Raw genomic sequence first — 25,797 nt, 5'->3', positions numbered from 1 at the left:
AATTTCTTTTTCTAGTCATTTTGTCCAAAGAAGAATAGAGGAATGAGAGAACAAAATAAAAAATATCACCACAGCCCCAGCAAAATATACAGTAGACAAATCAGAAGAGATCAGAAACCAAAAAAGAAAAAAAAGGGAAAAAAGAATATAATCTAACAGGTGGACAGAACAGGATGATACACTTGGTTCTGGGTGCGTTTTGGTTTGTTTGTTAGAAGACACTAGATCCCAAAATTGTAAAGAAAGAAAAACTTGTGTATATATATGTACAAAAATAAAATTGGATACAGTGAAAGAAGCCAAAAATGAATATATTTATAAAATATAAATGTAAAAATGAAAATTAAAAAAAGACTTAAAAAGAGTTGATAAAATAAACTAGCTGAAAAGGAAAAACAGAAAAAAAATTAAACTGAAAGACTAAAGAATCATGAGAAAAAAACTCAAATTCTATATACTATTTTCCCCTTGTGCTGGAGTTTTTCAGTTCTGTGTGATCTGTAAACTTGGTATTAGCCTGATGTTCCTGCTGGCCTTCTTGGGGAGGGGCCTGTTGCACTGATTCTCAGGTGTCTGTGCCTGGGCGGAGTTGCACTGTCCTTGCCAGGAGGTGGGGCTCAGGGTAAGCTGCTTCACGTTGCTCTATGTGGCTTTTATTCCCTGAAGGCTTCCTGTGCCACTTTAGAGGATGAAAGTAAAAATGGCGGCATCCTGATCTCCAGCCCTGGAGCTGAAAGATCCCGACCCCACTCTTCAGTGCACCCTCAGGGAAAAGCAATCACTTTTCTGTGAGCCCAAACTCTGCAGACTCCTGCAGTGCGCACCCCAGTCGCTCCTCCCTGGGGGAGGGAGGAGGATCTCCCTGTGGTTCTGCTGCTTGCTGGGTCTCCCTGCTTGGAGAATGGTGGCCCACTTGTGCTGGGGTTTGTGGTTTATGGCAGCACTGAGCTGAGAGCCCACTCCTGGGCTCACTGATTGTAGCCAGCTTCCTGCTCCAGTGCTTGGGAACTCTGCTGCACTCAGGCACCCCTGCTCTTTTTGTGACCCTGGGGTCCTGAGACCACACTGTCCTACCTAGGATTCTGTCCTGCTTCACCACCTGAGCACCTTTCAGGCAGGGATGTCCCTCACCAGAGCAGACTTCTAAGAGTTCCGATTTTGTGCCCTGCTGTTATATCACTTTCTGGTAGTCAGATTACCAAGGCTCCCAACCCCCCAGTTTATCTTCCGATATATCCCTACAGATTCACTTCTCTGTACCTCCTACCTTTCAAAAAGTTGCTTTTTTATTTGTAGAATTACAGTGATTCTTTTCTTAGATCTCAGGTTGAATTCACAGGTGTTCAGAATGATTTGATAGAGATTTAGCTGAATTCAAGGGACCAGATGAAACAAGGGTTCCCTACTCTTCTGCCATCTTCCCTCAACTTCCTGGACTGTTGTGTTTTCATTTTCATTATGTATTTTTTGATTTACTCTTTGTTTTTTTTATTTTTCCTTTGATTTCTTTTTTTTTTTTAAGATTTTATTTATTTTTTGACAAAGAGAGACACAGCGAGAGAGGGAACACAAGCAGGGGGACTGTTAGAGGGAGAAGCAGGCTTCCTGCGGAGCAGGGAGCCCGATGCGGGGCTCGATCCCAGGACCCTGGGATCATGACCTGAGCCGAAGGCAGACACTTAATGACTGAGCCACCCAGGCGCCCTCCTTTGATTTCTTTATTAATCAATTTATTGTTTGGTAGCATGTAACTTATTAGTTTCACTGTTTTTGTGTTCTTTCCAGATGTTTTTCCTTGTAATTGCTAGTTTCATATCATTGTGTTCAGAAAAGATGATTGATATGATTTCAGTCTTCTTAAATTTATTGAAAATTGTTTTGTGGCCTACCATGTGATCTGTCCTGGAGAATGTTCCATGTGCACTTGAAAAAAATGTGAACTCTGCTGTTTTTGGATGGAATGTTCTGTGTATGCCTGTTAGGTACACTGATCTAATATTCATTCAAAGCCACTCTTTCCTCATTGATTTTCTGTCTGTGTGATCTCTCCACTGATGTAAGTGAGGTGTTAAAGCCCCTAATGTTATATTACTGTCAGTTTCTACCTTTATGTCTGTTAGTCTTTGCTTTTCGTATTTAGGTTCTCTTATGTTGGGTGTGCAGAAATTTTCAATTACTCTATTGTCATGTTAGATTAATCCCTTTATTATTATGTATTGTCCTTTTTTTCTTTTGAATTCTCCAAATTTTTATTTAAATTCAAGTTAGTTAAAATAAAGTGTAATAGTTTGAGGTGTAGAATTTAGTGCTTCATCACATACAACACCCAGTGCTCATCACAAGTGTCCTTTGTTTTTTTGCCATAGTCTTTGTTTTGAAGTCTGTTTTGTCTGATATATGTATTGCTACCCAGGCTTTTTTTTTTTTATTTTTATTTTTTCACTTCCATTTGCATGACACATGCTTCCATCCCTTTACTTTTAGTCTGTATGTGTCTTTAGTTCTAAAGTTAGTCTCTTATAGAGAGCATATAATTTTTTAAAAAATTTTTTATTGTTATGTTAATCACCATATATTACATTATTAGTTTTTGATGTAGTGTTCCATGATTCATTGTTTGTTCATAACACCCAGTGCTCCATGCAGAATGTGCCCTCTTTAATACCCATCACCAGGCTAGCCCATCCCCCTACCCTCCTCCCCTCTAGAACCCTTAGTTTGTTTTTCAGAGTCCATCATCTCTCATGGTTCGTCTCTCCCTCCGACTTACTCCCCTTCATTCTTTCTCTCCTGTTATCTTCTTCTTTTTCTTTTTTCTTAAAATATGTTGTGTTATTTGTTTTAGAAGTACAGATCTGTGATTCAACAGTCTTGCACAATTCACAGTGCTCACGGTAGCACATACCCTTCCCAATGTCTATCACCCAGTCACCCCATCCCTCCCACCCCCAACCACTCCAGTAACACTCAGTTTGTTTCCTGAGATTAAGAATTCCTCATATCAGTGAGGTCATATGATACATGTGTTTCTCTGATTGACTTATTTCACTAAGCATAACACCCTCCAGTTCCATCCACGTCGTTGCAAATGGCAAGATCTCATTCCTTTTGATGGCTGCATAATATTCCATTGTGTATATATACCACATCTTCTTTATCCATTCATCTGTCAATGGACATCTTGGCTCTTTCCACAGTTTGGCTATTGTGGACATTGCTGCTATAAACATTGGGGTGCACGTACCCCTTCGGGTCCCTACATTTGTATCTTTGGGGTAAATACCCAGTAGTGCAATTGCTGGATCATATGGTAGAGAGCATATAATTTTTTTAAAAAAATTTTATTTATTTTAGTGAGAGCATGAGCAGGGGGAGGAGTGGGGGGGAGGAAGGGGGGATCTCAAGCAGACTCCTGGCTGAGAGTCTGGAGCTCAGTGGTAGAGCATTTGACAGTAGAGGTGGACCACTTACCCTTTCATTTCTGCACGGATTTTCAGAATGGAACTTTTAAAAATATAAACCTGAAACATCATTTTGTTGCTTAACATCTTCATCATTTTTCATGGTCTTTATGACTTATGAGCCATATACTTTTAGCAAGTCATATAAATCCTGTTATGATCTTGTCCTTATTATCTTTCCAGTCATATCTGCTTTGATTCCTCCCTCATACTTTAAGTTTCATGCTACTGAAATAAATTTCCTTTAGAGCCCAGAATGTCATCTTGTCTCCTCCATTTTTGTCTTTGTACATGCTCTTTCACCTGTGATATTCTTTTTTTCTCCCAACTCCCACTTACTCTTGTTAATTCTTACTGGCTTTCAAATATTCGAAATGAGCTGACACTTTCTGGAAGCCTTCCTTGAACTTTCCCTCTCCATGTCTGTCTCTCCTTACCTCTGACTTCTATTGACCCTTTTTGGCTTCGGTGCCCCTCTCTATATTTCCAGAATTTCTGAGTAAGTGCCCGTCATCACTTATCATTGATTATTTGTCTGCTTGCCCAATTACATTGTAAATACCATGAATTTTAAGATCCAATTTCTAGTATACACCATCATTATCATTGTCATAATAATCTTTAACATTTATTGACTATATACTAACACTGTCATTAAACATTTTAAGTTGCATTATTTTGTTTGATCCTAATAGCAATCCTTCAAGATATGAGTAGCTATCATTATTCTCTTTTTCCAGTTGAGAAAAGTGAATACTGGTTAAGTATCATGCCCAAGGTTAGGTAGCTAGTAAGAGGACATAGAATAATTTGAACCCAGGAAAGAGAGCATGAACTTCTTTTTTTGTCCTACTGTTTTTATAATGTTTAAAAGTGAATGCACATATACACATAAAGCACATAGACTAGTACCTAACACTTAGTATTTAATAAATTAGCTATAGATTCAAAAGCTTTTTTCCATAATATTTCAGCATATGAATATAATATTTTATTTAAAGACTTATTTATTTGAGAAAAAGCGGGAGAGAGAAAATGAGCAGGAGGGGCAAAGGGAGAGGGAGAGAGAATCTCAAGCAGACTCTGCACTGGGTATGGAGCCCAATGCCAGGCTTGATCTCACAAGTCTGAGATCATGATTCTAGAAAAATCTGAAACTCAAGATGGGCAATGATGAAAATAAAATATGGAATAATTTCACCATTAGGAGATAAATTACTTGTAATATTTTTGTGTGCGTATTGTTTCCTTTCACATGCACTGTTTATATAAATACCATTTAAACTTGCCCTTTTTATTATGTGATGTTTTGTGAATAAATATCCAAATCAGTGATTAATAAAGTCTATCATTTATAGTGGCTACGTGGTATGCTGTTGTGTGTATGTACCATTGTAATTTATCTCCTGTTGAATATTTCGATTGTTTCCAATGTTTAGCTATTATTAAAAATGTAGTACCCAAAATCCTCATATATTCACTGTCGAGTGCTGGGGAGATAATAATCTTGAAAAGTCAATAAAAGTAGAAGATAACCAATATCAGTGCGTCTATATTTGCATAATTATACTCATTTTAGAGTATCTCATGGAGAAAAAAAGTAATTGTAACAAATAATTTGCTTTCTTGGTATGTATTTTTTATTAAGTACTACCAATCTACAACTCTCCTTTTTAGAATTACAGAATGAAAACTTAAAAGAATCACATGAGAAGCAGGATCGTTTGACATCAGAACTAGAAGATATTAAAATGTCTTTGCAAAGAAGTGTGGTATGATATGAAAACCGATTAGTTGTGTGATAAGCCTCACATTATGAATCAAGAGAGATTTACTGAATGCTAATACTATGTACAAGGACCCAGAACTTCAAATAGAGAAGATAAAATCCCAATATACAAAATGCTTATAGTTTAATTAAAAACATTGGATAAAAACATGTCCTAAGTATAACTAAAATACAAGATCATGCTAGGTACCAACAGAGATTCAGGCAAAAATTACTACAGTAGTTCTAAAAATTGAAAGACCACTATGGGCAAGGAAGACTCCATTGGGAGGTTGGGACTATAGATTGGCTTTGGGAGAATGGTGAATTGAAATAGGAGTATTGAATGGGCATTCTGGATTGGCCAGGGGGTGGGGTGGGGGGGTGGAGTGATAGAATAAGGAGAGAGGGAGAGACAGCAAATTACAGAAGCAGATAAGTTGTGTTTTTTTTTTTCTTAAGGCTCTTGGATTATATCATTTGTTTTGTACTTTATTTCATTTAGAGTACTCAAAAGACTTTAGAGGAAGATTTACAGGTAGCAACAAAAAAAATCTGTCAGCTCACTGCAGAAAAAGAAGCTCAAATGGAAGAATTTAATAAAGCTAAAACTGCTCATTCTTTTGTGGTTACTGAACTTAAAACTTCTATCTGCAACTTGAAAGAATTATTGACAACAGAACAGCAAAGGTAAAAATACTTTTTACCTGAATAAAAACAACTTATTTGCAATATTCATTGCATTTTCTCTTCATTGTCAACTGACTTCCTAGAACATCTGTAACCAAGTCCCTCTCTATTTTTTTTGAAGATTTTATTTGAGAGAGAAAGAGTGAGCTTGTGGGGAGAGGGGTAGAGGGAGAGGGAGAAGCAGACTCCCTGCAGAGCAGGAAGCCCGAAGTGGGGCTCGATCCCAGGACCCTGAGAACATGACCCACGCTGAAGGCAGACGCTTAACTGACTGAGCCACCCAGGCGACCCCCAAGTCTCTTTTTTAATGTAAAAAGTAGGAATATGTTTTGAAAGTTTGTATTAGGTAAGCAGGCATCCTGAGAAAATATAGCATGTATTCTCTAGGATAGTTCCCATGCATACTTTGTCACAGAGACAAACTATATAGACAAGCTCATAAATGCTGATGCAGTGATAGGACATATTTAATTAAACTGTGGATTATTATTAGCTTCATAGAAATAACTTCCTAGGGTGTGGGTTTGTTTTAGTGGGGTTTGTAACCTTTCTGATATATAAAATTAGTAACTAGCCTGGAACAGAGTAGGTAGGTATTCAAGCACTTTTATTAAATTAGTGAATTAATGAATATGAGTAACTATAAAATATTCACTTGCATTTCTAGATCAGCTTGTCTAAAACTTGAATTAAAAACTTCCTCTGCTTTCACTTTTTTTATATTTGCATTTATAAAGCTGTGTTATGAGGCCTAAGTGATTATTTTTGTCCCATTAGCATTAGGGTTAATTAAGTCTGGTAGAATGAAAGAGAGGAACAAGCTTTTCTGTGAAGTCATGACCAGTATTTCTTTCTACTGCTTATGTGTGGTGGAGGAAGAAAAGCTAGCTTTTCTAAAAACTCAGCTCATCTTAGGTATTCTTGGTTGATCTATCTAAGCAATTTTCAAATTTTGAAACTCTAAGTGACCTTAAATATCATCTATTCCAGTTACCTCAGTTTTAGAGATGAGGAAGCAGAACGCTGGAGGAATTAAGTGAATTGTACAATTCTCACATTTATATTGCTCTTAAGGCAGAATTCGATGTAATAATAGTTACATATTCAATCTCTTTCAAAGTTCTAGAATGCATTAATTTGATTATCATCAGTAGCTAAGAGATAAGTTGTCACCATAAGCTTTAAGGTTTTTGTGCAGATGTAATTAATATAAAACTATGTATTAACAGTATCTTATTTTGAAGTGTTATGCTATATGGCATGGTAGGTACTCAAAAAAAATGTTTCACAATTGAGTAAATATATATTGTTAAATTGCACCAATTTTAGTTACTAGATGAATTCTGATTAAAATAATGTTTTACATTGTAAACTAATATATTTTACAAGATTGGAAAAAAGTGATGATCAATTGAAAATACTCACCATGGAGCTTCAGAAGAAATCAAGTGAACTGGGTAAGATTTAGAGAATAACGTGTGTACATGATAATATTAGCCAATTATAAAACCATCAACTATTTCAGAATGAAATATAGTTTCTCCTCTGTAATTTATCAATAATGATTATTTTGTAATTTTTATTTTGACTTTTCAAAGACAGAAAATTTAAACCTTAAGAAAGACTTCAGTTCCATTATGCAATTCATAGATACCTAGATGTGTAAGGAGCCTAAGAGGTGTTTGTAGTCTGTTTTTCTTATTTTAGGAGTTAGAGGCCTTAATAATTCTTAGTGGAAAATGTCTTATATTTTAATTGAGTTTTGAAATTTTCTTGATTTGTCATGTTAGATTATGAACTACTTATAGTAAAATGCTATCCTGTTTTGTCATATGGTATTGTTAATATTCAACAGATTTCATGGCCAAAAGAGAGAAATTCTGTAGTTATTTTGTGAATTTATGACCCTTTAATTAGCTAATCTTAATAACTCCTATGTTTCATATTTACAGATATGTACAGATATGGAGAATTACAAAGATAGAAAAACATTTTTTTTTATTTTGGTGAAAAGTATTATTTTAAAAATATGTATTATATTTTATTTTTAAAGAGAGGGAGTGAGAGAGCATGTGCAAGAGCGGGGATGGAGGAGGCAGAGGGAGAGGTAATCTCAAGCAGACTCCCCCAGAGCATGAGCCTGACATGAGGCTTGATCATAACCTGAGCTGAAATCAAGAGTTAGATGCTTAACCAGCTGAGCCACCCAGGTGCCCTGAAAAGAATTATTTTTATAAATTAAAATAACTCATGAATTGGCAGGTTTTTTTCTAGACTATCTATACAACTTTCTGTTAGCTTTATTATTAGCTCTGGATGCTTGTATAATTAAAATAACTGCAAGAAATTTTGTCTTGCTAGGATGTTTGGTTGAACTTTTGAAACTTATTTATGCTTTTCCTTTGGCAATGCCTAATTTCCTACTATAGGCTAGACCAATCTTGGAGCATCCAAAATTGTACTAGTCAATTATAAATAATTTCTTTGGTGTTATTTTCTATTAGAATGATTGTAAATGCATTTTTCATCTGATTTTTAAATCTTCCTTCAATTGAATGTTGTATATTAAGGAATAACTTAAAATATCTTTAATGGATATTTATTTGTAATAATTCACTCTGATCTGACAATAAGAGACACTTAATTTCAAATTAACAAATCAAATGCATAAGGTGATTTTTCTCAGAGCAATATATATATATTTTAATTTTATTATGTTAGTCACCATACAATGCATCATTAGTTTTTGTTGTGGTGATCCACGATCCATTGTTTTCTTTTAACACCCAGTGCTCTATGCAGTACGTGCCCTCCTTAATACCCATAACCGGGCTAACCAATCCCCCCTCCCCTCTAGAACCCTGTTTGTTTCTCAGAGTCCATAGTCTCTCATGGTTCATCTCTCCCTCCGATTTCCCCCTCTTCATTTTTCCCTTCCTTCTCCTAATGTCCTCCATGCTATTCCTTATGTTCCACAACTAAGTGAAACCGTATGATAATTGACTTTCTCTGCTTGACTTATTCCATTTAGCATAATCTCCAGTCCCATCCATGTTGATGTAAAAGTTGGGTATTCATCCTTTCTGATGGCTGAGTAATATTCCACTGTATAGATGGACCACATCTTCTTTATCCATTCATGTGTTGAAGGGCATCTCGCCTCTTTCCACAGTTTGGCTATTGCGGACATTGCTGCTATGAACATTGTGGTGCATATGGCCCTTCTTTTCACTACATCTTTGTCTTTGGGGTAAATACCCAGGAGTGCAATTGCTGGGTCATAGGGTAGCTCTATTTTTAAATTTTTGAGGCACCTCCACACTGTTTTCCAAAGTGGCTGTACCAACTTGCATTCCCACCAACAGTGTAAGAGGGTTCCCCTTTCTCCACAACCTCTCCAACATTTGTTGTTTCTTTTTCTGTCCATTTTTGCCATTCTAATTGGTGTAAGGTGGTATCTCAGTGTGGTTTTGATTTGAATTTTCCTGATGGCTAATGATGATGAACATTTTTTCATGTGTTTGTTAGCCATTTATATGTCTTCAGAGAAGTGTCTTTTCATATCTTCTGCCCACTTTTTGACTTGATTATTTGTTTTTTGGGTGTTGAGTTTGAGAAGTTCTTTATAGATCTTGGATACCAGCCCTTTATCTGTAGTGTCATTTGCAAATATCTTCTCCCATTCTGTGGGTTGCCTCTTAGTTTTGTTGACTGTTTCCTTTGCTGTGCAGAAGCTTTTTATCTTGATGAAGTACGAAAAGTTCATTTTTGCTTTTGTTTCACTAGCCTTTGGAGATGTATCTTTTTTTCTTTTTTTTTTCTTTTTTTATTGTTATGTTAATCACCATATATTACATCATTAGTTTTTGGTTGGAGATGTATCTTGAAAGAAGTTGCTGTGGGCGATGTCAAAGAGGTTACTGCCTATGTTCTCCTCTAGGATTTTGATGGATTCCTGTCTCACATTGAGGTCTTTCATCCACTTTGAGTTTATCTTTGTGAATGGTGTTAGTGAATGGTCGAGTTTCATTCTTCTGCATGTGGCTGTCCAATTTTCCCAGCACCATTTATTGAAGAGACTGTCTTTTTTCCATTGCATGCTTTTTCCTGCTTTGTCAAAGATTATTTGACCATAGAGTTGAGGGTCCATATCTGGGTTCTCTATTCTATTCCATTGGTCTATATGTCTGTTTTTGTGCCAGTACCATGCTGTCTTGGTGATCACAGCTTTGTAATATAGCTTGAAATCGGGCAACATGATGCCACCAGCTTTGTTTTTCTTTTTCAACATTTTCTTGGCCATTCGGGGTCTTTTTGATTCCATACAAATTTTAGGATTGTGTGTTCCAGCACTTTGAAAAATGTCATTGGAATTTTGATCGGGATGGCATTGAAGGTATAGATTGCTCTGGGTAGCATAGACATTTTAACAATGCTTATTCTTCCAATCCATGAGCATGGAATATTTTTCCATCTTTTTGTGTCTTCTTCAATTTCTTTCATGAGTGTTCTGTAGTTCCTAGAGTATAGATCCTTTACCTCTTTGGTTAGGTTTATTCTGAGGTATCTTATGGTTTTTGGTGCTATTGTAAATGGAATCGTTTCTCTAATTTCTCTTTCTACAGTTGCATTGTTAGTGTATAAGAAAGCAACTGATTTCTGTGCATTGATTTTGTATCCCGCCACATTACTGAATTGATGTATGAGTTCTAGTAATTTGGGGGTCGAGTCTTTTGGGTTTTCCACATAAAGTATCATGTCGTCTGTGAAAAGAGTGAGTTTGACTTCTTCTTTGCCAATTTGAATACTTTTATTTCTTTTTGTTGTCTGATTGCTGTTGCTAGGACTTCTAGTATTATGTTGAACAATAGTGGCGAGAGTGGGCATCCTTGACCTGTTCCTGATCTTAAGGAAGAGGCTCTCAGCTTTTCCCCATTGAAGATGATATTCGCTGTGGGTTTTTCATAGATGGATTTTATGAACTTGAGGAATGTTCCCTCTATCCCTATACTCTGAAGAGTTTTAATCAGGAAAGGATGTTGTATTTTGTCAAATGCTTTTTCTGCATGAATTGAGAGGACCATATGGTTCTTCTCCCTCCTCTTATTAACGTATTCTATCACATTGATTGATTTGCGAATGTTGAACCACCCTTGCATCCTGGGGATAAATCCCACTTGGTCGTGGTGGATGATCCTTTTAAGTATTGTTGGATCCTATTAGCTAGGATTTTTGTTGAGGATTTTGGAATCCATATTCATCAGGGTTATTGGTCTGAAATTCTCCTTTTTGATGGGGTCTTTGCCTAGTTTGGGGATTAAGGTAATGCTGGCCTCCTAGAATGAGTTTGGAAGTTTTCCTTCTGTTTCTATTTTTTGAAACAGCTTCAGTAGAATAGGTATTATTTCTTCTTTGAATGTTTGGTAGAATTTCCCAGGGACTCCATCAGGCCCTGGAGTCTTATTTTTTGGGAGGTTTTTGATCACTGCTTCAATCTCATTAGTGGTTATTGGCCTATTCAGGTTGTCAATTTCTTCCTGTTTCAGTCTTGGCAGCTTATAGGTTTCCAGGAAGGCCTCCATTTCATCCAGATTGCTCAGTTTATTGGCATATAGTTGTTGATAGTAATTTCTAATAATTGTTTCTATTTCCTTCGTGTTAGTCGTGATCTCTCCCCTTTCATAATTTTATTAATTTGGGTCCTTTCTCTTTTCTTTTGGATCAGTCTGGCAAGTGGTTTATCGATCTTATTTATTCTTTCAAAGAACCAACTTCTAGTTTCATTGATCTGATCTACTGTGTTTCTGGTTTCTAATTCATTGATCTCTGCTCTAATTTTAATTATTTCTCTTCTAATGCGTGACTTAGGCATTGTTTGTTGCTTTTTCTCTAGTTCTTTAAGGTGTGGAGTTAGTTGGTGAAATCGGGATTTTTCTATTTTTTTGAGTGAGGCTTGGATGGCTATGTATTTCCCCCTTAGGATTGCCTTTGCAGTATCCCATAGGTTTTGGACTGATGTGTTTTCGTTCTCATTGATTTCCATGAATTGTTTAAGTTCTTCTTTGATTTCCTGGTTGACCCAAACATTCTTGAGCAGAGTGGTCTTTAGCTTCCAAGTGTTTGAATTTATGCCAAATTTTTTCTTATGATTGAGTTCCAATTTTAAAACATTGTGGTCTGAGAATATGCAAGGAATAATCTCAATCTTTTGGTATTGGTTGAGACCTGATTTGTGACCCAGTATGTGGTCTATTCTGGAGAAAGTTCCATGTGCGCTCGAGAAGAATGAGTATTCTGTTGTTTTAGGGTGGAATGTTCTGTAAATATCTAGGAGGTCCATCTGATCCAGTGTATCATTCAAAGCTCTTGTTTCCTTGTTGATTTTCTGCTTAGATGATCTGTCTATTGCTGAGAGTGGAGTAATGAGGTCTCCTACAATTAACGTATTGTTATCAGTATGACTATTTTGGTTAACAGTTGGCTTATGTAGATGGCTGCTCCCATGTTGGCACAGATATTTACAATTGTTAGATCTTCTTGTTGGTGTCCAACACCACCCTTTAAGAATGATATAGTGTCCTTCTGTGTCTCTAATTACAGACTTTAGTTTAAAAATCTAATTTGTCTGATATAAGAATTGCTACCTTAGCTTTCTTTTGAGGTCTGCTGGCATGGAAGATGGATCTCCATCCCTTCACTTTCAGTCTGGATGTATCTTTAGGTTCAAAATGGGTCTCTTGTAGGCAGCATAGGGATGGGTCCTGTCTTTTTATCCAATCTGCAACCCTGTGCCATTTTATGGGAGCATTTAGGCCATTCATGTTGAGAGTGATTATTGAAAGATAGGAATTAATCGTCATCATGTTGCCTGTGAAGGCGTTGTTTTTATAGATTATCCCTGTCAATTTCTGTTGTATATGACTCTTGGGGCCTTTCTCCTTTTATAGAACCCCCCTTAATATTTCTTGCAGGGCCGGCTTAGTGGTCACATATTCTTTCAGTTTCTGCCGGTCGTGGAAGCTCTGCATCTTTCCATCCATTCTAAATGACAGCCTTGCCGGATAAAGTATTGTTGGCTGCATCTTCTTCTCATTTAGTACCCTGAATATGTCTTGCCAGGCCTTTCTGGCTTGCCAGGTCTCTGTGGATAGATCTGACGTTATTCTGATGTTCCTCCCTCTGTACGTAAGGAATCTCTTCCCCCTAACTGCCCTTAAGATGGTTTCCTTGGTTTTAAGATTTGCAAGTTTTACCATTACATGCCGGGGTGTTGGCCTGTTTTCCTTGATCTTGGGAGGGGTCTTGTCTGCCTCTAGGACGCGAATGTTTGTTTCATTCACCAGATTAGGGAAGTTCTCAGCTATGATTTGCTCAAAAACATCTTTTAGTCCTCTCTCTCTCTCCACCCCCTTCGGGATTCCAATTATTCTGACATTGGAACGCTTCATGGTGTCACTTATTTCTCTGATTCTATTTTCTTGGATTTTGAGTTGTTTTCCCCTGGCCTCTCTTTTCCCTTTTTATCTATTATATTGTCTTCCAGGTCGCTTATTTGTTCTTCTGCCTCAGTTACCCTAGCTGTTAGATTATCTGGATTGGATTGGATCTCATTGATAGCATTTTTAAGTTCTGCCAATTCAGCTTTCATTTCTGCCCTTAGAGACTCTATGTTGCCATTAATTGATTTCTCCATTCTAGCCATTGTCTTCACAATTGCTAGCCTGAATTCCATCTCCGACATCCTGGTTATATCTGCATCCATTTGTAAATCTGCAGCATAAGTCATGATCTCTGAGTCTTTTCTATTTTGGCGGTTCCTCCTCCTAGTCATTCTGTTGATGGGTGTTTGAGGGAATGTATAGAGTCCAAATTATTGACCAGAACCCAAGCAAGATGCACCTGTTTTCTAGGGACCTTAGGGTTGCTGGCCTCTTGTTTTCCCAGCCTGTCTTCTGTGGGAGGGGCCTGCCCACGCTGTTACTCAGGCAACCCTGTTTGGGCAGAGTTGCCCTGCTCCCCTGTGGCAGGGGATGGGCTCAGCGGGAATCAGTTTTGGGGGCTTTTGTTCTCTGGTGGCTTTCTCTGGCGGCTTTCTGTGTCTCTTCCGCGAGTCAGAGCAGAAGAGACCGTTTCCAACCCTCTGCCTCAGAGCAGAGAGACTGCAATCTGGTCTTCAGTGAGCTCTCCAGGCCACACCGTCTCCGTTTCTGTCCGTGCTGCTATAAACTGCAGTGGCCTGGGTTGTGCGCCCCTCTGCAGTGCTCCCAGTCCTGCCTCCAGATCGGAGCACGTCTCTGCCCTTTGTGCTTCTAAAACCACCAGCCGCTCCCAGTTCGCCATGCGACCCTGCTGCTCCGCTCCAGGTTGCCACCCCAGGGGCTGCCCTAAAGTCCTTTCCCCGCCGCTACCGGTCTGCAAGTCTCTGCCCCCTCCCCAGCGAGCAAGGCTGTCGCTCACTGGCAGTGTAGGATCCCCATGGCCAGGCACCCTCCCACTGCCATTTATCCTCCGATATCTGCCCACGGAATCAGGGTTCCCTGCTTCGTACCTCAAAACCAACTGCCTGCAATATTCTGTTTGTAGAGGTCCAGATCTTCTTACATCTCAGGCTGGTTTCGTGGGTGCTCAGAGTGGTCTGGTAGATATCCAGCTCAATTCCGGGGACCAGTTGAAATAGGGTCCCCTACTCCTCCGCCATCTTTCCTTCTAATCTCAGAACAATATATTAAGAGAAGTTTGGATAAAGAATTCTTCTAGAACTGTGAAGCAGTTCTATGTGTGTTTCTTAGCATTATCTTAGGTGCTGTGGGAACATACACAAGATGTAAAGTACCATGGTCTTGAGAAATCTCTATATTGGAGGGGAAATTTGAATACATAAAATCATTAGAACAGTGTTGCCAAAATGAGGTAATGAGCAAGAATTCTGTTAGGATAAGAGAAGGGAATATTGGACCTTCTATTTATTTTATGCTTTTCATATGTTTTATAATGAATATCACAATACATGTATTTCTATTTTAAAATTGTATATGATATATAAATATGTATTTGTGTTTTATACATATTTATGTATTTGGGGTGAATTCTCACAGATTTGTTGCTGATGGAGATGTGTTAATGCTGATGACAAGAGGAAGCCAAAGGTATCAGTGTAGACTGCAGAATTGGAAAAGACTTTATAGAAGAGGTAGATTTTAAAGGTAGACTTTAAGGTATAAAGAGGCTTTGGGTAGTTGTAGAGAATGGTGGAATGTGGAAAGCATTTTATGTAGAAGAGCAGTGTTAACAATGACATAAGTGATCAGCATTAGCTTATTTCCTTCTTTGGTTAAAAGTATAATTCTCAAAATCGGAATCTTGGATGATATTCTTTTCTCTCTTTTTCTCCCTTATCTTTCTCTTCTAATTGGTTATCCAGTGCTATTGTTTCTAACTTTTAATATCTAGCTCATAAAATGTACCTAATGTAACTTTGTCTTTTGAATCATTCCCTTTTTCTTCATCTCCACAGACCTAGAACAGTTCTAGCCCTTATTTTTTCTTTCCTGGTTTTAAGATTCCAGCACATTCTCTTAGTCTGCCAGAGGGATGCATGTGAGTAACATAATGGAACACAAGTTGTATTTGGCAGATAAATCATCAAACCGTGCTTCAGATCGTCCTCATTTGTCTTCATCTTTGTTCATCCCTTGTTGTATTTAATAGAATACAAACAGAAGGTTTGCCTTATTTTCGTAACCTTTTTTCTTGCTGAAATAGCCCTTATTCTTATTGCTTTGTTTCCTGATTATGCTTTGCATTCTTCCTTGATGGTATATTCTTAAGCTTACGTCTTGCTTAGAATATTCCTCCATCAGCCTCCATCATTCCCTCAGCAGTCTCAGTTATTGACTCATTCTAAGGCCACTTTTTTTCTGCACAGATGAAGTCTGCTCTACCTCTTATATCTTGGTATTAGGTCTGGACCATACACCTCTGACTAATACTAATTGTAATAGCTTGAGAATCAGTATTTTTGTTTCTAGTCTTGTCTCTTGTTGATTCTCTGCACTGATGCTAGAGTGTTCCTTTAAAAATACAAATCTGACTATTCTGTGTTGTAAATTTAAGAGTCATCTCATTGCTTGAGTGTGAACTCTTTAAATATCACCTGTTGTTTTATTGCTCATTTAAAAAGTAGTGCAGACAAAGCAAATTAAAACCAACTGTAAATACAAAGTCTTTGTCAATTTATTCTGTTTTTGACTTGGTAGTTTGCTTTGTTTCTTCATATGTCTCCTGTCTTCAATTTAGTCTAATGTTGCTCTAAATAGGTTTTACTCCTGTGGTTATTTTTCTGTATCTGTACCCATGTTTGCTTTTACTCTGTTATGTAACAAATTCTCCCTCTAGTGTTTTCTATTGCTTCTTATTTGATGACATATATAAAATAACAAATATTTAATTACAAATTAGGATAAGTGCTATGAAGACAATGAAAATGAAACCGTGTAAGAGAATAATAGGGCCTAATTTAGATTTGGTGATAAGGCATGACCTTTAGCTGACCTCATAAATGAGATTTAGTGAGGTAAAGCATGTGAGTTGGTGAGAGCTTTTCAGTCAGAAGGAAACTCACGTAGAACTGCTCTGAGTTGTGAAAGAGCTTGGTTAATTCAAGTGACTGAATGAAAGCCTATGTGACTGAGTGTAAGAAGTGATATGAAAAGGGTAATGAAATAAGTATGAGGTGATAAGGACAAAATCGGGTAGGAGCAAGGAAAGGAATTTTGATTTTATTCTAAACATGAAGGAAAACCATTAGAAGATTTTAAGTAGGGGGATGACATGATCTGGTTTACATTTTTAAAGGACCGCTGCAACTTCTGTATGGCAGATAAATTTGATGGTGGGTGGGGAATGCTGATAGGAAAAAAGTAAAAGTGGATAAATTAGATTGGAAGCTATTTGAGTGGTACAGGCATGAGAGAATACCTTTTAAAAGTGGAATCATATCACACTTAATGCTAGCATTTGGTGAGCTCATGAATCTGAGGACATTTTATCTGTCTTCAGCCCTGAAAATTTTTCTCTTATTTTTTTCTTTTCTAGTGTCATTCTCTCTGTAAGTTCTGACAGGTAGATTTTAGAAATTCTGGATCTATCCTTTATATTTTAAAATTTCTCTTTTATACTTTCTAACTTTTAGTTATTTTGGGGGGGGAATTGGGGGGAAATTCTTTTGGTTTCCCCCTGCTATTTCAGTCTTTAGTTATGTTTATTTTTCTATTTTTAAAGTTTTAGTTGTCAAATTTTAAGTTTCTAAGAGCTCTAGGTGATTTATTTTGTGTATATTATACGCTGTTGGAACATACTATACTTAGCAAAATATCTGCTTCTGTTTGCTTTATTAATTCCTTCTTGGATTTTATTTTAGTTCTCTTAATTGAATTTGGTGCCTCTCTTTTATGGTTTTGCTTTTCTTCACTAATTGTTGATTCTTGATTATTTACTCATCTAAATATTTGAAAATCTTTTTTTCACCCACATACGTTATAATCTGATTTTTCTGATTATGTGGGGTGGGAAAGGGGGAGATGAGAGGTACTATAAGGAAAGGTGGGCTTGGTAGCTAATCTTTTGGGTTTAGGAGATGTTTATTTTGCTTAGAGATCATGAGCTGTTTGGGGCACTGCTGCATCCCTTTGCCTCAATTCCTGAATCTTTTATTAAACTTGAGGTGGGCTGTGTGGTGGGAGGTATGGTCTAGGTGTTTCACATAGCCTTCATTGAATTAATGTGGGTCCCCCCTCTCCCTGCCAGGATTCTTCAACTTTTTGGTTTGTTCATGGTGGTCTGGTTTTATTAATGTTGTAAATATATCTATTTTTTGCGTCTTTTAAAAAGGGATTGGGGGTGAGAAAATGTGGAGATGTGCTTAGTCTACTATCTTTAATCAGTCCTTGAGTTTGAAAAAAATTTTTTTTTTACCTAAAATGAAATCGTGTGGTTAAATAAGCTTTGCTTGTGACAGGTTTTTCTTTGAGAGTCCATGGTTGCATTTTATATTTTGTTGATTTTTTTCCTTAAAAACAATGGGCAATTATTACAAATTTTTTGTTTATTTTTAATGTAAAGAGTCTGGGAAACTTCCAGCAAATCTCTTATATCTCCAGTTATTAAAAACCCGTAACAGTGAGGAAGGACAATGTTTCAGATACAATAAAATTTTAGGTGACAGCTAGACATCATTTGGGAACTTTGTAGGCAGTTAAAAAAATCTAAGAAAGGATAAGAAAGGAGGTTTGAGCTGGATATATTTTAAAATTAATTAACCTAATACTGAATTAATAGAAGATAAAAAAAAAAGCATTGTAGAGTGCTATTATATAGGGTAGAAAAAAAGAAGGGTGTCAGCAAAGAAAATAGGAGCAGGAGTTAGAGAGGACAGGAAATGCAAATAATGCAAGGTCTTGAAAATCAAAGGGAGAAAAGTAGAGTAGTTAATAACATCAAATGCCAGAAAGCTCCACAATAAAGAGGACTGAGAATTATACCGCAAAATGGTTATTGATGATCTTTAAGATCATAGTTTTGTTAATTTAATAAGAGGTGTAATTAATGTAATGAGATAGGCATTAGTTTTGCATGGAGCTAAGAAAGAAATGCATAGATAACAAACAGGAATTTGTCTGCAAAACAAAGTAAGAAATTTGATGGTAGTATGAAAGGGCAGACAGGTCCATCAGATTGTTTTGTATTCAAATAGATGTTTAGAAGGGATGGGGGAATTTAAAGTTTTCTCTAAGAGAGATAACATAGCAACTAAAGTCTCAGAGGAGGTAGGAATATTGAGGTCCAGAGTACAATGGTCAGAATTAGCTTGAGGAAAGTGGATCACTTCTCCTTTTTAGTTTGGAGTGAAGATTTAGAGGTCAGATACTTAGACAGTGATGAAGTAAAGGTAAAGGCACATGCTGTGTGACTTCATCCCAAATATGTTTTATACAGATCCGTTGCTTATTTTGGTTAATGAACTTGAGTTCATTTGGTTGTGTAATTCTACTTTATAGAAACATTACTATTAATATTTATCATTTTTGTGTAGTTCCATTTCAACTTCCTCTGTGCTTTATGGTGCTTTAGTTTCACCAACCCATCTCTGTTTTTTTCCCTTTAAAACGATGGTATTCTTATTTCTTGTCTCTGCTGTTCTTTTAATCTGATTTTAACACCTTTTTATTCTTTTGTTTATTTTAGAAGAGATGACTAAGCTTAAAAATAACAAAGAAGTAGAACTTGAAGAATTGAAAAAAATCTTGGTAAGTGTACAATTTCTCTTGTTAATATAGACCAGTTACTTTTCAAAATAATATTGAATCCACTGACTTAGACTCTCACACTATAGATGTTTTATATTAGTGTTTTCAGCTAAAATATAAAAAAATACATTTGTGTTTTAGTAAAGCCACATTCTTATCTATACCAAATTCAATATATTTTGAAAACTGTCCTGGTGAAGGTGTTTATATTATTTGAATGTGTGTTGGCAGTACATTTAAGTAAGATCAAATATGCATGTGACATTACTGATTTACTGATAGTAAATTTGATATGCTTGTGATACCTTTGAGCCACAAAGCTACAATTTTGGGGAAGATATATATGTTTTATATTCAGTAACTTTGTTTAGTGTTTAGACAGAATCATGTTTAATGAATTTGTTAGGATAGGCAAAATTATGTTTTAATTGATTACAGTGTGTGGAGCATGAGCAGCATACTTTTTTAAAGGACTGGAGAATAAATATTTTAGGCTTTGTGGTCTATATACAGAATGTTAATTCTCTTCTCTTCCTATTTCCACACCTCCCCTCCCCCTTCTTGTCCTCTTCTCCTTTATTTTTAACAAACTTGTAAAAATGTAAAAATTATTCTTAGGTCAAGGGCCTACAAAAAGAGACTGTAGGTTGATTTTATCTAGCAGGCTGTAGTTTGCCAACCCCTATATAATATTGTTTATGATTACAGATATTTGATTTTGGGTTTAACCTATTGCATCTCTACCTGATTTTGCAACTCCTGATTCTTCCATCTCTTGGGAAGCATTATTTCCAAATGCTTTTCCTTTCTCCACCGAATTGCTTTACTTGAACTCTTGTGAATAATAATGTTTACACTTCTTTCAGATTTGATAATGCATTCTTATTTTTTTTGTTATACTTCAAGTCTCAGCTTGAATATCAGTTTAGGTAATCTCTCTTGATATTATCTATAAACCTCTCATCTAGTTTAGATCTCTGTATGGCTTGTGCCTATAGCCACCCTGAACTTTTCTTTTATAGCACTTAACACAAATAGAATTAATTTATTTTTGGTATAATTGTTTAAAGCTTTATTCACCCTTTTGACTCATCCTTACTTCGCACAGTAGGCAGTATATAGTAGGTCCTCAGTAAATAAATAGTGGAATGAAGGTATGCTCCCATAAGGGCTAAGAACCCATATCCTGTTTTCTTTATAACCTTAGTATTTACTTAGCACAGTGACCGACACTTTATAAATATTTGTTGAATGAATGAATACTAAGCATTGTTTTTACTATAAGATTCACTCCTAAGCAGATAAGGACTGGTTTAGGGTTTTGTTATATTTGGACAGCAATAGAACACAATATCTTGGTCTTTAAAATTGTAATGTTTTGATTGCTATCCAGCTCTTTACTTCTTAGCTATATGACCGAGAGCAAATTAACTAAACTCTTGATGCCTCAGTTTTCCATCTATGAAATAGGGAAAATAATTGTACACATCTAATGGGGTAGTTGTAAGGAATAAATAAAACAATATATTTGCCCATTTAGCAAACATATGTTGAGTTTCTTTTATGTTGTACTCTGGGGGTACAGTTGGGAGCAAATGGATGCATATACTGCTTTCATGGATCTACAGTCATGAAATATCACACTTAAATATAAGCAATCATTCAAAGGTAATATTAAAATGGTGACAAAGGCAATAAAGTAGAGTGCTAATAAAGGCAGTGCTATATGAGGCCTATAATTAAGGGACTTCAGCTAGTTAGATTAGAAGAGCCTCTTTTTGAAAAAGTAAAGATTGAACTGAAATCCAGATAAGGAAGGGAAGAGCTTATCAGGTAGAGGACATATAATGTGTAAAGTTCCTTTGATAGGAAGGAGTATGGTGAGTGCAACATGGAGTGAAAAGGAGAGTGGTGCAAAATGAGGCTAGAGAGTTAAGGTAGTAGGAGCATGGCAATTCATGGCCTTTTGAATCATATCAAGATGATTTTATATTTATCCTAAGAGGAATGGAAAGCTCTAAAGAATTTCAGTAGGGAGTGACTTGGTTTGCGTTTTGAAAATCTCATTTGTCTTGCAATATTGAGAACAGTATATGAAGATAGAACAGTTAAGTAGACAGACAATCACAGTAGCCAGAGGAGAGATGATTATAGCTTAGGCTGGGAGGTGGTAGTGAGAAAAAAATGGATGGTTTTGAGAGATATTTAAGATTTAAATACTTGGATTGATCTTGGGGATATTACCATTTGTTGAAAAGATTCCTTTTTTCCATTGAGTTGCTTTTGCACATTTATAAAAACAATTGGCCATATTTGTGTGGTTCTGTTTCTGGACTATTTCTGTTTTCTTGATCTATTTGTTATCAATTCACCAATATATCAGTGTCTTGATTACTGTAGCTTTATAGTTGGTCTTAAATAGCTTCACATTGCCTATTGATAAAATTCAGACTCTTTAATTACAATTAGTAGGTTTTTAAAAAAAGTTTTTATTTAAATTCAATTTAGTTAACATACAATGTATTAGTTTCAGGTGTAGAATTTAGTGATTCATCAGTTGCATATAACACCTAGGGCTCATTACATCAAGTGCCCTCCTTGATGCCTATCATCCAATTACCCTATCCCCCCTCCAGCAACCCTCAGTTTGTTTCCTAGAATTAAGAGTCTCTTATGGTTTGCCCCTTTCTCTGTTTTTATCTTATTTTTCCTTCGCTTCCCCTATTTTCATCAGTTTCGTTTCTTAAATTCCATATATGAGTGAAATCATATGGTGTTTGTATTTCTCTGACTGACTTATTTTGCTTAGCATAATACCCTCTAGTTCCATCTACATCATTGCAAATGGCAAGTTTTCATTCTTTTTGATGGCTGAGTAATATTCCATTGTATATGTACCACATCTTCTTTATCCATTTATCTGTTGATGGACATGTGGGCTCTTTTCATAGTTTGGCTATTGTGGACATTGCTGCTCTAAACATTGGGGTGCATATACCCCTTTGAATCACTATATTTGTATCCTTTGGATAAATACCTAGTAGTGCAATTGTTGGGTCGAGGGGTAGTTTTATTTTTAACTTTTTGAGGAACCTCCATACTGTTTTCCAGAATGGCTGCAGCAATATGCATTCCCACTGACAGTGTAAGACGGTTCCCCTTTCTCTGAATCCTCACCAACATCTCTTGTTCCCTGAGTTGTTAATTTTAGTCATCTGACAGGTGTGAAGTGGTATCTCATTTTTTTAATTTGTATTTCCCTGATGCATCCCAGGTGATGTTGAGCATTTTTTCCTGTCTGTTAGCCATCTGGATGTCTTCTTTGGAAAAATATCTGTTCATGTCTTCTGCCCATTTCTTGATTGGATTTTTGTTTTTTGGGTGTTGAGTTTGATAATTTCTTTATAGATTTTGGATACTAGCCCTTTATCTGATATGTCATTTGTGAATATCTTCTCCCATTCTGTAGGTTGCCTTTCAGTTTTGTTGATTGTTTTCTTTGCTGTGTAAAAGCTTTTTATCCTTATGCAGTCCCAGTAGTTCATTTTTACTTTTGTTTCCCTTGCCTCTGGAGATGTGCTTAGCAAGAAGTTGCTACGACTGAGGTTAAAGAGGTTGCTGCCTGTGTTCTCCTCTAGGATTTTGATCCTGTCATCCATTATGAATTTATTTTTGTGTATGTTATAAGAAAATGGTCCAGTTTCATTCTTCTGCATGTGGCTATCCAATTTTCCCAGCACCATTTGTTGAAAAGACTGTTTTTTTCCGTTGGATATTCTTTCCTGCTTTGTCAAAGATTAGTTGGCCATAGAGTTGAGTGTCCGTTTCTGGGTTCTCTATTCTATTCCATTCATCTATGTGTCTGTTTTTGTGTCAATACCATACTGTCTTGATGATCACAGCTTTGTAATACATCTTGAAGTCTGGAATTGTGATGCCTCCAGCTTTGCTTTTCTTTTTCAACATTCCTCTGATATTTCGGGGTCTTTTCTGGTTCCATACAAATTTTAGAATTGTTTCTGGGGGCACCTGGGTGGCTTAGGAGTTAAGCGTCTGCCTTTGGCTCAGGTCATAATCCCAGGGTCCTGGGATCGTGCCCTACATTAGACTTCCTGCTCAGCAGGGAGCCTGCTTCTCCCTCTCCCTCTGCTGCTCCCCCAGCTTGTGCTCTCTTGCTCTCTCTATCAAGTAAATAAATAAAATCTTTATAAAAATTTTTAGAATTGTTTGTTCCAGCTCTGTGAAAGATGCTGGTGGCATTTTGATAGGGATAGCATTGAATCTAGATTGCTTTGGGTAGCATAGACATTTTAACAATATTTGTTCATCCGATCCATGAGCATGGAATATTTCCATTTTTTTGTGTCTTCCTCAATTTCTTTCATAAGTGTTGTATAGTTTTCAGAGTACAGATCTTTTACCTGTTTCATTAGGTTTATTCCTTAGTTATCTTATGATTTTTGGTGCAATTGTAAATGGAATAGATTCTTTTATTTCTCTTTCTGCTGCTTCATTGTTAGTGTATAGAAATGCAGCAGACTTCTGTGCATTGATTTTTTTTTTTTTTTAATATCCTGTGACTTTGCTGAATTCCTGTATCAGTTCTAGCAGTTTTTTGGTGGAATCTTTTGGGTTTTCTACATAGAGTATCCTGTCATCTGGGAAGAGTGAAAGTTTGCCGCCTTCTTTGATGATTTGGATGCCTTTTATTTCTTTTTGTTTTCTGATTGCTGAGGCTAGGACTCTAGTACTGTTATACAACAGTGGTAAGAGTGGACATCCCTGTCATGTTCCTGACCTTAGGGGAAAAGCTCTCAGTTTTTCACCTGTTGAGGATGATATTCACTGTGGGTCTTCTGTATATGGCTTTTATGAAGTTGAGGTATGTTCCCTTTATGCCTACATCGTGGAGGGTTTTTATCAAGAAAGGATGCTGTATTTTATCAGATGCTTTTTCTGCATCTGTTGAGAGGATCATATGATTCTTATTCTTTTATTAATGTGGGGTATCATGTTGATGGATTTGTGGATGTTGAACCACCGCTGCAGCCTAGGAATAAATCCCACTTGGTCATGGTGAATAATCCTTTTAATGTACTGTTGGATCCTATCAGCCCATATCTTGTTGAGAATTTTGGCATCCATGTTCATCAAGGATATTGTTAATTCTCCTTTTAGTGGGGTCTTTGTGTGGTTTTGGGCTCATGGTAATGCTGGCCTTGTAGAATGAGTTTGGACGTTTTCCTTCCATTTCTATTTTTTGGAACAGTTTTGGAAGAATACATATTAATTCTTCTTTAAATGTTTGGTAGAATTCCACTGGGAAGCCATCTGGCCCTGGACTCTTGTTTGTTGGGAGACTTTTGATTACTGCTTCAATTTTCTTGCTGGGTATGGGTCTGTTCAGGTTTTCTATTTCTTCCTGTTTCAGTTTTTGTAGTTTATATATTTCTAGGAATGCATCTATTTCCTTCAGATTACTTAATTTCTTGGCAGATAATTGCTCATAATCTTTTATAATTGTATTTCTGTGGTGGTGGTTGTGATTTCTCTTCTTTCATTGGTAATTTTTTTTAATTTGGGTCCTTTCTTTTCTTTTCGATAAGTCTGACCAGGGGTTAATCAAACTTGTTAATTCTTTCAAAGAACCAGCTCCTACTTATGTTGATTTGTTCTGTGATTTTTTTTTTTTTATTTCTGTGTCATTTATTTCTGCTCTAATCTTTATTATTTCTCTTCTCCTGCTGGATTTAAGCTTTATTTGCTGTTATTTTTCTAGCTCCTTTAGGTGTAAGGTTAGGTTGTGTATTTGAGACTTTTGCTTCTTGAGGAAGACCTGTACTTCCCTCTTAGGACCACCTTTGCTGCATTCCAAAAGTTTTGAACTGTCATGTTTTCATTTTCATTTGCTTCCATGTGTTTTTTAATTCTTCTTTTAATGTCCTTGTTGACCCATTCATTCTTTAGTAGGATGTTTTTTAACCTCCTTGTATTTGTGGTTCTTCCAAATTTTATCTTGCAGTTCACTTCAAGTTTCATAGCACTGTGGTCTGAAAATACCCATTGTATGATCTCAGTATTTTTGTACCATCTGAGTCCTGATTTATGACCTAGTTTGTGATCTGTTCTGGATAATGTTCCATGTGCACTTGAAAAGAATGTGTATTCTGCTGCTTTAGGATTAATTGCTCTGAATATATCTGTTAAGTCCATCTGGTCCAGTGTGTCATTCAAAGCTCTTGTTTCCCTGTTGATCTTTGGCTTAGGTGATCTGTCCACAGTTGTAAGTGAAGTGTTAAAGTCCTCTACTATTATTGTTAATGAGTTTCTTAAATTTGTTATTAATTTATATATTTGGCTGCTCCTAAGTTGGGGGCATAAATATTTATAATTGTTAGATCTTCTTGTCAGATAGACCCCTTTATTATGATATAGTGTCTTTCTTCAGCTCTTACTACAGTCTTTGGTTTAAAATCCAGTTCGTCTGGTATAAGGATGGCTACTGCAGCTTTTGTTTGATGTCCATTAGCGTGCTAAATGGTTCTCCACCCCCTCATTTTCAATCTGGAGGTGT

The 25,797-nt window shown here is 36.5% G+C and overlaps 1 protein-coding gene across 10 annotated transcripts in view; it reads left to right on the top strand.

The window, feature by feature from the left end:
- SYCP1 (synaptonemal complex protein 1) overlaps positions 1–25,797 on the top strand; it is a 131,310-nt gene that overhangs the window by 38,034 nt on the left and 67,479 nt on the right. For all 10 annotated transcript variants that reach the window (XM_073896090.1, XM_073896086.1, XM_073896085.1 and 7 more), the window contains 4 exons: positions 5,139–5,233; positions 5,735–5,919; positions 7,309–7,376; positions 19,162–19,223. In XM_073896090.1, the coding sequence (XP_073752191.1) occupies positions 5,139–5,233; positions 5,735–5,919; positions 7,309–7,376; positions 19,162–19,223 (410 nt within the window). The remainder of the gene's footprint in view (positions 1–5,138; positions 5,234–5,734; positions 5,920–7,308; positions 7,377–19,161; positions 19,224–25,797) is intronic.

Source organism: Callorhinus ursinus, unplaced genomic scaffold, assembly GCF_003265705.2.
Source record: "Callorhinus ursinus isolate GAN/ISIS: 27379988/994484 unplaced genomic scaffold, GSC_fseal_2.0 scaffold9, whole genome shotgun sequence".
NCBI lineage: Eukaryota > Metazoa > Chordata > Mammalia > Carnivora > Otariidae > Callorhinus > Callorhinus ursinus.
Note: the sequence above shows the minus strand (reverse complement) of the source record. Positions and strands in the feature narration are given on the sequence as shown.